Source organism: Patiria miniata, unplaced genomic scaffold, assembly GCF_015706575.1.
Source record: "Patiria miniata isolate m_02_andy unplaced genomic scaffold, ASM1570657v1 HiC_scaffold_14, whole genome shotgun sequence".
NCBI classification, from domain to species: Eukaryota; Metazoa; Echinodermata; class Asteroidea; order Valvatida; family Asterinidae; genus Patiria; species Patiria miniata.
Window position 1 is genome coordinate 12676878 of NW_024037052.1, and position 14299 is coordinate 12691176.

General features: G+C 39.7%; 1 protein-coding gene across 1 annotated transcript; it reads right to left on the minus strand.

The window, feature by feature from the left end:
* Positions 1–657: 657 nt before the first annotated feature.
* On the minus strand, positions 658–13754 carry LOC119722109 (homogentisate 1,2-dioxygenase-like). The gene is made up of 13 exons (XM_038192135.1): positions 13704–13754; positions 12390–12470; positions 11651–11844; positions 11201–11260; positions 9715–9806; positions 9114–9148; positions 8911–8990; positions 8157–8256; positions 6573–6796; positions 5947–6073; positions 5372–5424; positions 2863–2991; positions 658–1886 (listed from the first exon to the last, which is right to left on the minus strand). The coding sequence occupies exons 2-13, from the start codon at positions 12415–12417 to the stop codon at positions 1761–1763; spliced, it is 1248 nt and encodes a 415-aa protein (XP_038048063.1). The 5' UTR covers positions 12418–12470; positions 13704–13754; the 3' UTR covers positions 658–1760.
* Between the last annotated feature and the right edge of the window lie 545 nt (positions 13755–14299).

Consider the following 14299-nt stretch of genomic DNA (forward strand, 5'->3'; position numbering starts at 1 on the left):
GAATTTGACGCCATATTGGTGAGACCGGCTGGTGATCTACAAAGGACAAGTTGCCGTCTGTATAGACAGCATAATTTCTTTTGTAACATCGCGGTTCACTTGACTTATATTTTGTCCACCACCACTGACCAAGGTTTACTACAATTTTTCTATTGTCGTGGTTACTTTTATCATGCCGCAGATCACTTTTTCGTTTTTGAAATAATAATCACTACGGAAATGTGTCCCTTTTAGAACATCATAATATGTGTACGTGACCAAAATGCGCGTCAACTGTTGATACAACGCGCGCGTATTTACGCGTAGAACGTTCGTATTATACGCGGCCATCTTCGTGAGACCGGGGGCGAATTGGTCAATATGCAAAATTTATTGTGTGAATGTTGTATGCACATTCGCTATCCAGTCTTTATATAGAGATCAGTGGTGCGCAAGTGCTAAAAATCTCCTTATTTTATGGAAATTGGCGCACGCACGGCACGTATACTGTTTGAGGTGTCGCAGAATGCAGGGCTAGGGCTGCAGGAAAAACAGTGTTAAAAACCAGCCGGCGTGTTATCAGTGGTTTAAAAGCACCCACATAACAGGCTCTCGACCAATAGGAATTGGTAAATTGTCTTAGGTATGAATATAAACTATGCAATGTATTACAACTCGTGACAGCAAACTTATCAATAGCTTACAATCTGGGCGGAAGAACCAAATCGTGATTAATATTGCTCAAATGTATCACTCTTCAAAAGGGGAGGAGTCACAGATGGGAGGGTACACACTCTCGTATCAACAACCCAACATGGCATTTGAGGAACGCAAGTTCCTGTTAAGCTTGTATGGCCATTATATATTCCTTTGTGTATAGCATGCACTATGACGTTGAATACATTTTGACAGGAAGTGGCTACAAACATTTTGTGCAGTTTGAATATGAGGCCCGTCTTTGGCTTCCAGGTACACATATCCATAAACAGCATGACTTGTCATTGGTTAAAAGTAAGTGCCCATAGAGGTCATTTCAAGCCCCCCCCCCCCCTCCCTTTCCGATAGAGCGTGCAAGTCTCGCCAGTCCACGTTCACTTTTTATGTGAATGTCTTGGTACCAAACACTGACTAGTCTAGTCATAGACTCTCGTGTTTGACTTTACCCTATTCACAAAATCTGTGTGATTGATTGAACGCAAACTTTTGGTCAAAAATTTTAATTTCACAATAGTCATCAATTCGAAATATTTTCAATATGTTGTAAATTGAAATGCTTTCTTTTCTTTCAAAATACCAATTTATTGCCCGTGATTGGATAGGCCAAGTCAGGACTCAAAATAAGTGCAAAAAAATAGGACATAATACATGGAACCCAGATGTGCTGTATTCTCGTAAAATCTCACAGGTTTTTGTGGCATAGAGCGAGACAATCAAACACATGATTCAGTTTTAATTAGCTGCTTGTGATCCCTTAAATCAAAAACCTGTTCCCTTTGGTTTGGAAATCTATATTTTTTCCTTGATAAAATCCCTCTCTTTGGCTCAAAGCTCCACCATGCTAGATATTCCTCCTACTACCCAAAAATAAATTATCTGATTGATTGAGTTACATACATCATGATGTATTTCTGTAGTATCTATAAATGTTCTTTCACAATAGGTCACATCTCCCAACAGCCATGCCAAAGTCCCCTAAATACTCCATCAGTAAAATCAGCCCCCCCCCCCCCAACCATGCCCAGCCACACCCTTACTACTCCACCACGAATCAGCTGTATGATTTAAGACGGCTTGAAGTGTTTCTGCAGGGGCTCCCAGCATTCGTTGTATTTCTTGTCCACCTTCTGGCACGTCAGACTGCCCCATTTGGTTAAGGCCATGCTGAAGGAGCTCTCGAACATGAATGCCTGTGAAAGAAATGACAAATTGATAAACTGTCTCAAAAATTAAGAAAAATATTGGCTGATTCTGTGCTTACAGCACGTCAACAACAAAATTGTTTTTGTTGAAAGTTTTTCAAAAGTTGAACTGTTCTTCTACTTTTTCCCCATATCCCCTGCAATGCCGTTTTTCCGTTTCTTTTTAGCCAATTAGCACCTGTACTACATTGTCTTACCTTGTGTTTATTTACTGAAGAATCTTTAAAGTCATTGAGTGCTCGGGCAGTTTGGGGCTGTACAGGGAGTAATAGGCAGGGCGGTTTGGAGCAGTACAGGGAGTAACAGGCAGGGCGGTTTGGAGCAGTACAGGGAGTAACAGGCAGGGCGGTTTGGAGCAGTACAGGGAGTAACAGGCAGGGCGGTTTGGAGCAGTACAGGGAGTAACAGGCAGGGCAGTTTTGGGCGTTACAGGGAGTTTGAGGCAGTACAAGGAGTAATAGGCAGGGCGGTAAACCGGGTTTGGGGCATTGCAGGAAGTAATAGGCAGGGCGGTTTTGGGCAGTACAGTGAGTAACAGGCTGGGTGGTTTGGGGCAGTACAGGGAGTAATAGGCAGAGCGGTTTGGGACAGAACAGGGAGTAACAGACAGGACGGTTTGGGGCAGTACAGGGAGTAATAGGCAGAGCGGTTTGGGGCAGTACAGGGAGTAATAGGCAGAGCGGTTTGGGGCAGTACAGGGAGTAATAGGCAGAGCGATTTGGGGGCATTGGGACAGAACAGGGAGTAACAGACAGGACAGTAATAGGCAGAGCGGTTTGGGGGCATTTGGGCAGTACAGGGAGTAATACGCTTATATCGATAAGAAATTACATTTGTACAAGATTTTAGATTGAAGTAAAGTAAACAAATTGGATAAATAAACATGACATTTCTACTGTATGTACCCAGTGTTCCACCGCCCTCATGTGCTCAAACATATGGCATATGGATTGGATATTCTTACCATGGTGCCATCGGCAATGTGTTGTGGCTTCAACTCATCACTGGAGGCCTTCTCAAAGCAAGCTGCGTCTGGTCCATGGGGGGTCATAATGCTGTGAAGGGTGGCACCCCCTGCCTGGAACCCTTCCTCCTAAAAACAATAAGTAACAAGTAAAGTCAAGTCTGTCATGATCCAATATGGCCCATCAGGCCGGCGTTTATCTCCGGTTTCAGTGACATTAAAGGGAATGTACAACATTTGCTTTTGCTGCAATTTTTAGAAATAAATGGATTTGGAGCATTAGTATGTTATAGCAAATATTGTCGAAATGACTTGTTTCACGTTTTGGGCTTGTAGATGCTAGAAAAAAACATGAAATGAACATGTTCTTGTAGTCTGGTTCCCTGACCCCACTTTAGATGAAACGGAGCAATCATGACTTTGGGAAATTGCAATGTCAGAGAATCAGTCTAGCAGGCTTGTACCCCTTCACAGGTGTGTAATCAATTGCAAAGAAAACGCGGAATAACTAATTATGCAAAATTAGGGTCAGTTTTTGAGAAAAAAAAGCCAGTTTTCTCCAACGCTGGTCGGCCGACCAGCGTTGGAAAAATACCATTTTTCTTGAAAATGACAGCACACCAGAAGCCACAATTTTACAGGATGCTTTAGACTGTCATTCCCTAACAATCTAGTCAGGTATTTCGTGATTATTTGATCATTTCGTTTGTGATGTTTGCAAATGTTGTATCTTCCCTTTAAATGACTGCGAATATTTCTATTCGCTCTGGATGGGATGCCAGTCTATTGCAGGTTACTCCCAGCTAATGCCGGTACCCATTTATACTCCTGGGTGGAGAGAGGCAAGTGGGGTAAAGTGGCTTGCCCAAGGACACAGCATATGACCAGCAGTTGGATTCTAACCCCTAATTAACCCTCTATTCAGGAGTCACAAACCTTACCACTAATCCAACCCCCCCCCCCACTAAAAGCAAATGCTCAAAAAGAAATTGGTTCACGACTGAAATGCTCCTGGGAGCAGAAATGTTCTTGTGAACAGCTAAAAATTCCTGTGTACCCAATTTTCAGGTACTTTTCTATAATGTCTATTTCATTGTAAGATTCACGGACTGAAGGGATTCGAACCAGGGACTCTAGAAAGTAAGTAAAGTAGCCTTGATTCCTTTAGAACTTTTTCAATAATCAAAGCTGAAACATGAAAGTTAATGTCCTTCATATTTAAAAAATAATATTAAACTTCTATGCCCTATGAAGTAGTTTGCAAACATTGAAATCTTTTTACAATTCATTAAAATTTCCAGTCCCTCTCATATTATTGAAACTTTGTTTTCAGTGGAAGAGTGTTGATTGTTTTGAAAAATACGACTCATTGCACAAATTTTGCAATTGTACTGCACTGACAGCACAGTACACTGTAGAGTGAAAATCCATTTAACTGAACCAGAAATGGTACAAACAACATCATTACGACTAATAGCTCTGAACAGCAAAGGACAATGGGGTAATAAAACGGTCATCTGTGTGCTAGGGCAAGACATTTACGTTGTGTGACAATGATGAAATGCGAAGATAAGCTGTTCAAAAGGTTGAGGGTTCAATTCCAAAGTCAACAACCTCAAAATAGCTGGAATTCTTATTTGGGGTAATATCAGAAATTTTCTCCATCTGGAAATGTGAGTGGTGTTAATGGAATATGGGAATAAATTTGTGTTTGGCAGGTTTTAAACACGTCAATTTAAGACCGGTGTGGGGAATGGAGTCAATGGACGCTGATAGGCCACTAGGCCCCACGCCGGTCTTAAACAGACTTGTTTAATACCGGCCAAGCACATTTTTATTCCCATTCATAAATACCTTTTCAGTCAAAAAGTAATAACAAGTCAAATATTATAAATTTCCAGCGATTTGTTCAACAACTTTACTTTATGTTTTGCGAAACACCCCTGTAGCTATGTTATGGTATGTCCCTCTCCCGAGTAGTCGTAAACAAGTCCTTATATGGAGATTGGCGCGCATGGTACAAACTGTGTGATGTGGCGCAGAACGCAGCGGTGCCAGTGTAGTGTGAATTTAGGTCTCTCAAAATACAAACTCATTGGTATTATTGCACATGCCTATTAAAGTGAAGATTGTGAACATTCAACCAATGAAAGGGTAACAGAGACCAGATTTTATAGGAGTCCAAATTTCATGTGACACTGAAAAAGAGTTTAAGAATAGCCAGCCAGCTGGTGTTTTATCAAGCGTTTAATACCGGCCACGTGACGGGCTCTTGACCAATAGGAATGGGTAAACTGTCTTAGGTATTTATGAATGCAATATAAATGATCTGTTGTATTTAACATACAGCATTAATCATTATACCACATGACCACTATCCGACCAAACATTTGTCATGTTCTAGTGTAGTTCATCTCTTAGAGGAAGTCACAAGTTCAAACAGTGCTTTGTGTTTATTTTGAATTGAAATAAGTAATAACTAAGCTTTCTTCATTTTATATCAGCTCACCTTTGCTTCATATCTGCCTTTGATGAGTCCCATAAACTCACTCATACAGTTGCCTACAAAAAAGAACAGAGGACAATTCACAAAAATATGTTTTAAAAAACTGATTTTGGCTTCAGCTCCTGAGAATGATAACGAAGTCTTGTCGAACCAAATTATTCCAAAGATTTGCACAAAGTACGGTGTTGGAAACCATTAGGAATGACTAAACTAGCACGGCATCGAAGACTTGCAGTTGTTTGGAACAACCCTACTGTCAAGTCACCGGAAAACTAGCAGAAACCAAAATCTAATTGAGATGACTGGAGTCACTCGCAACAAATACTTGTGGTTGAGTCATCCCTGGCATTTACCAGCCTGAAATGTGTGTCAAACGTTCAAATGTAATAAACACAAGCTTTGATGTAATGTAATTAAGATTATCTGTTCAGCACAGTCACTGTTTGCTTGATTTGAACCCATTTTTTCAATATAAATAAATACAGCACTCCAACTTCCTTCATCTGAGGAATTCAAGTGACTTTAGCATTAACAGATATACATTTGTATACATTAAATTTATTTGAGAAGTTACTAACGGTGGTAGTATGGTGGTCTGAAGGTGTGTTCCTGAACCGACCAGCGCGGTGGGAAGATGACAAAGTCAGCAACGGCAACACCCGGCTTGTTGGATTGGCAGGTCAGCACGGTGAAAATGGAAGGGTCCTGTGGGTGAACAAATGACAGAAACTTGGGTGAACAGAGGACAAACAAGAAACAAACTCCGCTTGGACCATGTCAAAATTCACATAGGAATGTGTGTGCATTGTTGTCGTTTTGCTGAAAGAATGTACACCTTTTTTGTGATCCGTGAACAGAACTTTAAAACGGTGGTTGTGTTTACAATTCCGTAACTTGAAAAGTACACAAGTGATTTGAATGATTCTTGCACTAAATGAAAGCTTATGAATTGGGCTTTCATATCCTAGATTTACAAAGTGCTACATGCAGAACTTCACTAAAACAATAGTCCTAACATTCGGGTTTCGTTGTTTTTTTTACTCACCCTGTACACCTGTCATTTTGCCTTTCCAACAAAGGGGACGAAACGTTAAGGCCATCTAACAGTTTTTTATTTTGATATCTTTCAGGTCAATCCACTCGTTAGCAGTTTGTAGCAGATTTATTCATGTTCAAGTACACATCTTGCCAGTTTTGCACTTACAGCGTGGTCAAACGCCACAGCATTGATGACCATGAAGTTGTCTAGGTCGTACTTGTAGGGGCAGTAGTTGCCATGCCAGGCCACGACATCAAATGGTGAGTGATCCTGCTTGGCAGCGAAGAGTTTGCCTTGGTACTTGGAGATGACAGTGTAGTCACACAGACGATCCTCATACCAGGCTTTTGGCGTCAGAAAGTCACGAGGATTGGCAAGACCATTAGCACCTGAAAGTCGAACAAACAATACACATTAAAGATGGCTGTCCCTGAAATTGTTTTTTCTTAGTGCTTTTTCACTTGAAAGCAGAAAAGCATTGTTTTTGTTCCGATTTTGTTTTCTTTTTTTGCCTTTTGTTCTATCCCAAATCCCATAGACATTGTACACGTTTTGTTCCCCGCGGCATTTTGGACCTAAAACAAACTCGTATTCTAATGAAAACTTGTCCCATGTAGAGACCTCATAGTGACATTGTGTACCAAAGAGTGATGTCACAATGACCTCATCATGGGTCACGTGACGTCATCTTCAATATATGCAAACTTTAAGAACCTTTATCTAGAGAACTGCAAGTCCGATTGGGTTGAAACTCGGTATGTAGGTAGACCGGGATGTGTAATAGGTGAAAATTGAGATGACATCATCATGACTTCATTGTGATTTTATACTGATTTTTGAAGTTTGAAGATTGTATATTAACAAAAACAATGCGGAAAAGCCTATGTCCTGTTCATCGAACAGGCATAGCTCTAGTTTAGTTCTATATTTCTAACAATACAACAGATATTTACTTTTGAATGACACAAGGGCGGATCCAGGGGGGGGCCAAAGGGGGCCATGGCCCCCCCCAAAACGAAATCAATTTTTTTTTTTTATGTGACATCGAAATAACGGCAGGCAATGAGTACACCACCATCTTTTCCTCAAAAAAAAAACATTGGTTAAAGTGGTCAGAATTTGCCTCAGATCGCACCACAGAGCATCTAGAATCCAAAAAATTTTCGGGGCCCTTAAGCGGGCCCCGAACCCCACGCCGTAATTTTTTTGACCCACTTTTTGACATAGCAATAAAGGCTGGGCAGTGAGTACACCACCATATTTTCCTCAAAAAAAACATTGGTTAAAGTGGTCAAAAATCGCCTCAGATCACACCACAGAGCATCTAGAATCCAAAATTTTTTCGGGGCCCTTAAGCGGGCCCCGAACCCCACGCCGTAATTTTTTGGACCCACTTTTTGGGGGGAACCAAAATTTTTTTTGGCCCCCCCCAAAATTGTGTTCTGGATCCGCCCTTGGAATGACACATCGAACGAAAACAAGCGGCCCATGTTTAGTTATTGAATAAGTACTATAAAAATTCCAATATATTTGCAAATGGATGATAATACATTTCTCTCAGGGTAGACTGGTTCCCACTCCATCAGAGTTAATAATGCATTGACCATATATCAGTCTATTTGCAGGGCTGCTAAAAAAGCTCAATAAATTGATTAAATTATTTAAAATTGCACTGAAGTTCGAACCACTTCCTCCAATTGACAAGTTCTTGATAAAACAAATCCATATTTGCACAAATCGATACTTTACCGATAGGCCCAAGGTCAGGCAGCACAAAGTGACCACTGAAGATCTCCAAGATGTAGCCGCGTGATGGCTCAGTGATGGCAACACTGAATCGCATTCCTTGCTATAGAAATATCAATGTAAAAATCAGTCATCAATAAAACCGTAATTTCAGCAACAGTAGATTTAATCAAATGCAAATTTCCCCAAAACCAATTATATTTTTAACATTTTGAAACAGATTTCATATTCAAAACAGCTGGCCTTTTTCCTATGATAAGCCAAGTACTCATGGTAATGTTCACCCTATTGGCATTTGATCGGATTTAATTTGGAATTTTGTTTCCACACATGAAATAATATTGACAAGACAACAAAATATATATCGCCAACATAACATCGCCAAAATATTAAAGAGTCGTTCAGTCGGTATATCTTTTGTGTGTGGAGAATTTCTTCTTTGTGTGGTATCCCCTGTTCAAGTCTTTGCATACATGTATTATACCGCTAAGGTGTCTTTAAATTGTTGATATAAAAGATAGATAATGTCATAAGAACGCCTTTTTTTATACTTGCATCAGAGCTCAAAATGAGCGGCAGCAAGTGAAAATCCCCCAAACCATTATGCTCTGATGTCGAGAGAAACTGCTAGTGCCCGGGCCTGTTTCCGTTTCACCATGGAGGAATTCTGGACTTATTTCATTTGCGCCACAAAGGTTATTGACACTGATTCAAATACTTTCATTCATCAATAAAATACAAAAATTATCGTCCTCACCTGAATGACACATATTTCATTGGGAGCCACTGCCATCCGGCCAAATTCAGTGTGAATCGTCAATGTACCCTGCTGGGGAACTGCCACAAGAAAATTGGACAAATGAAAGTAAAGATTAATGTGATCAGATTTGTTAAATATTCTTCACTTGTCATCCTTTTTATAACAAGTTGGAATTAGATGATGTGAAATATTCGACCTACCAATCAAGAAGTCTCCATCTGAATTGTAGAAGCACCTGCAGTGAGAAATCAAAGATTTATGCTTAAATTGGAACGGAACATTAAATTCAAAGGTTACTTAGAAACATTTTACATTTGTAATGGTAACATGCACTAGGCAGACACTACGGCAAGAAAAAAAAACCATAAAAACGACATTTCCCTTTTTTGGGTGGGGGTAGGGCTGTGCATCAGATTAGGGTACCCGAGTACCCAAACGTTGATGTCAGGAACCGGTTCCAGATTATGGGATCGGGTACCCATATTAAACCAACTTCACATATTACATAGTAACTTTTCAGACAATGAAAAAAAAAGGTTTTGAATGTCATTTGTGGGGAATTTTCAAAATGAAAACCAGGCTACATGGGAATACAAAACAGGTTTATGACACTCACGAAAGGTGCAGTTTACACTGTAAAGCTATAAGCTCACTGTTCACACTTGTATCTTGCTGTATCTGACAAAAGAAGGGTTTTAATCCAAAAAGTGCAAGAGCAGTTTTAGGCAGTACAGGGAGCAACAGGCAGGACGGTTTTGGGCGAGTAAGGAATAATGGCTGAAGGTAAACAATTCAACTCACTTGTCCCCCATGGAAGCATTACAGGCATAGATATGTGAGGCAACACCACTCCGACTCCTACAATCACCGGCGCCACACACCGTACTCAATCCCTGCAGCCAACAAGAGAACATACACAATATATAAAAAATAATCAAAGTATTACACTTAATTAAAAAAATACTCAAAGTATTGTAGAAAACGAATTCAGCGCAATTAATGTGTTGTCTATCATCTGCATTTCATGGACACTTACCTTTGAAATTTCAATTGATGGGTTATGCATATACAGCCTGTCTAAAAAAAAATGGTACAATCAGAAAAAAAATTGGTTAAATATGAAATTTCAAAATAAGTCATTTTTACTTGGCATAATATTAAAGAACAAAGACTGGGCTTTCCAGTAGTGTTTGTTTGATCTTGTTTGCTTTTGTCAATTCAGAGATATAATCAATTTAGTGCGATACACCAAAATCGATTTTGTGCCACTTTTATGCATGGGCAGAGTTGTTTCGAGCACTGTGCCATGCTGTCTTGAAGCTCACAAAAGATTGCAACTTGGCAAAAGAAACAAACTCGATTTTTGTGTTCCGCAGTAAACTGGAGTTATCTCTGGATTGACAAAAGCAAATGAGATGAAACAAAAAGTATTGGAAAGCCTGGTCTTTTTTCTTTAATGTGATGCTCAAAACGACTTACTTATGTTGAGATTTAATATTGAAAAAAAATCGTTTTCAATTGTACCATTTTTTTTTAGACAGACTGTACATGTATAATAATGTATTAATACTTTTATCGTTACGCATTCAACTGAAGACCCTTAATGATCAGCGTCAGCTGATAGATTTACACTCATCAAAATGTGGTTTAAAATATAAAAAAAAAACAGTATGAATTATTACAGTATATTTAATAATTAGAATTATGATCCATCCAGTATTAACAAAAGTAAAATATACTGAAGTATTAGTGAGGCGTTCTGGCAAAATGAGACTGAACTGAGCACAGGCCAAATGCAGAAAAATGAAAAAAAAATGACTGGGGGTGATTTTTTTTTTTGATATTCATTTTGATTGGTATTTGTTGCCTTTGATATTGTGTCTATTACATATATTTTAAAGAAATAGTACAAAAATCGTAGAATAAATGTGATTTAAAACAATTGGCATCTTTCATTTTCATGATGACAAAGCTCGAAAATGAAAAGCCTTTTTTTCTCAGTATTTCACTTTTTTTGATATGTCAATAAAACAGCCATATCTTGTCAACGGAATGTCTGATTGAAGTGCAACAAACACTATTGTAAGCAGAATTTTATTCTCTTGCCTAATATGCAAAAACTCTCATTTTGACTCTGGCCAGTTCTGTCGCATTTTGCCAGAACGCCTCACATTTCAGTATTCTTTTTAGAGCAAAGAGCAGATGCACGAAGCAGAATTGTCTTAACGGAGCACAATCTAGTAATTGGGAGTTTTTAAACAGTTTCAACAATGATTGTTGTACTCACCTCAACAAAGTCAACGCTTGCAAAAGCAGGGTCAGGAATTGCAAAGGGATGCCATCTCATCTATCAAAACAATCAAATTGATTTGGAATTTAAAATACAAACAATTAAAGGTAGAGTATAGCATTTGGAATTGTCCATGTCCAACCATGGGCCACCTGTTTGAAAAGACTGACCTCTTCACTCAGTGTCATTAGTCTGGTGACTGACTATGGAGAAATGTGTAGTAAATAGAGACTAGTTCCCAACTTTCCAAAAGATTCTTTTGGCACAGTGATTGACGCAGTACTGAAGCCGAGTTGGACTGGTTGTTTTAGGTGCCAGTCTATTCTCTTGTATTGCATGTTTTCAGTACCTTAAGTTTTGGGACTCTCATACACAGTATTGAGAGTCCCAAATTTTCGGACTAGTACGGTACCACTCTGGACCGCCGGAGTCTCTAATTACATGTACCTGGTTAGGGTCCGGATGCCACTCGTCCCAGTTATGGCTTAGGTTGCCCTGTGGTGTTGGCTCAAACCGGCTGTGCATGACCGACGGACGTATACGATACAGCCAGGTACGCTTGTTGTGTACGCGCGGCGCTGTGAAGGCCGTTCCAGACAGCTGCTCAGCATACAGGCCATAGGCACACTTCTGGGGTTGTTCTGGAGGAAAATTATTAACAAATCTCCCTTTGAATGAAATGTCATTAACTGTTCTATGTTTTAAGGACCGTATTGCCCTTTTCATACTCTTCAAAATCTTACAATTACAACTACATGTACATGTAAAGGGGCTGCAGTTAAACAAATTCAAAGAAAAATTGAAAAAGAAAACAAGCATCTTAAGGGACAGGTATCTGCATCAGGTACAGTTTGAACATCCATATTTTCAAATGGGTGTCGGTCACTTCGCCAACAACAACTTCGCCGACAACCACTTCACTATTAAGAAGACCATTTTTAATTAGTGGGCCAAATAACCCACCAAAATTTCACGGCCTCCGCCATGTACGTGCGAGTGCACATGCGACTATGTGGGCGAAGTGGCAAATGGGCAAAGTGGTAATTTGTCGAAGTGGTAAAACAGCGAAGTGGTTGTAGGCGAAGTGGTTGTCGGCAAAGTGGAAATTCGGGGAAGTGACACAGTGACAGTAAACCTTTCAAATTGTGTCAAGATTGATAAATAAACGGGTTTTTCTTCTCCTTACCTGGCCTTGTGGCAAAGCATCTGGACATCTAGGATCCTCAGAGGCAAACTCATTGCCAAATCCACTCAGATATTCAAGTACCTACAACATGAACACAAAAAGTATATCAAAACCAAATTTCTCTATTTATCCACCAGCATAAATTTTCAAATTAAATTAGGGATTTTGTTTTTTTAACTCAGCCCAATCCCACACACGAATCTCCATTTTTTGAACCCTTCCAAAGTACTAACATGACAAGCATGATGCTAATTTCAAGGTTGTGTACAAAGTTGAACTTAGAGAAAATGGATTAAAGTTCAAGTAGGGCCTATATGGTGTATTTTCTGATAATGTGATAGGCTAGGCCTAATTTGGAAAACATCATGATGTTTCGATCTCAGGCAACCTCACCTTCAAGATTCGTCAGTGTTCATGTTGGGTTTTTTTCTCAGCATATTTTTATTTGCAATGACTGACGTTCACTGAGGTTATACATTGTGAAAATGTGGCACCAGGATACTTTGCGCGATATTATTATTTTTATATTAAGTTAAATAAATATTTTCATAATTCAATTCTCGTTATGTTAAGTCCTCGTCACATTATGATAAAAACAACAAGCTGCACAGTTTTGTCACAGAGACAGTATGAAAACACAGTCGGAAAATCACAGAGTCACACAGCACAGCACAGGCTAGCCCCATAAATGTAGCCTATTTACTGGACTGCCTCCGTAAACATAGGCCACGCATCCACATGTACAAAAACGTGTCGCACTTTGCCAAATTTTGATTTTCACATTTAGGCTTAGTTTGTAGGATTTTTTTGCTTTAAAAGCATACTCACCCTCTTTATAGGCTAGTCAAAAAGTGCTGCCTTTTTCAGATGTCTAATTTTTGTGAAATTTCATGTTGAAATTTTGATACGCAAACGTGTAAAAATGAATCTGGATATTTCACGAAAAATATACATCTGAAAAAGGCAGCACTTTCTGATTAGCCTTTAAAGAGGGTGAGTATGCTTCTAAAGCAAAAAAAACTTACAAACTAAGCCTAAATGAGAAAATCAAAATTTGGCAAAGTGCGACACGGTTTTGTACATGTGGATGTGTGGCCTATGTTTACGGAGGCAGTCCCGTAAATAGGCCACATTTATGGGGCTAAGCACAGGCATGACAGGCTGCTGTCGTGCTAGCCGGGGACTTGGTGGATTCCAACATTTAAGGTCCAATTTCCTCACAACGCCAAGCCTGACGAGTCGTCGTTTATTAGCAACTATATAAACTGAATAGAAAAAAACACTTCAGGTATAAATTTATAAAACATTGCCTACCTGCGACTTTTCGTGATCGGCCATGTTTGCCATGTTACGTGCGCTGATCGAATAACCGGTGACCTATGACCTCCTTGTATACAGCATTTGCACATATGTATAGCACGATGATGATTGGTTTAGAAGGTGGGTGTGACAGAGGTGTGGGTTTTTTTTAGGGGGGGGTGGGGAGGGAGGATGCTGGGGGGGGGGGGGGGGGCGAAGGGGGGGAGGGCGTAAGTCAAAACCTGTGAACGTGGCGTTGTAGTTTTTACAAGCCACGTTCACGGGACAATATAATAGGTGTTGTCTCAAACTTGTTCTTCGTCGCAGTGACTCTGTAGTTATTCCACTTTGCCTGGTCTTCGCTTAGTTAATTTTGGCAGCTATGACTGAAATCCGGAAAACAACCCAGAATCGTAGTTTTGGTAAAACATACTTTCCTTCAGAACTCCCCATTTACTCGATTTTTCCTCGCTGGTAGACTTTTGAAGCTTTTTTTTTTTGGGGGGGGGGATGAAATCACGCGTTGACCATAATTATGCCCTTTCACTCACTAGATTTAGACTCGTGTCCAGTTATTTGTTCTTTGCCCTCAATTAAAAAAATATCATGCT

Bases quoted from the DNA above. Each gene is read 5' to 3' on its own strand.
- LOC119722109 (XM_038192135.1), bottom strand. From the start codon at position 12,417: ATGTCCAGATGCTTTGCCACAAGGCCAG. The intron at 6,074-6,572 runs GTAAGTGCAAAA...GTTCACCCACAG, and splicing joins CTGTGGCGTTTGACCACGCT to GACCCTTCCATTTTCACCGT. The intron at 2,992-5,371 runs GTGAGCTGATAT...TATTGTTTTTAG, and splicing joins AAGGCAGATATGAAGCAAAG to GAGGAAGGGTTCCAGGCAGG.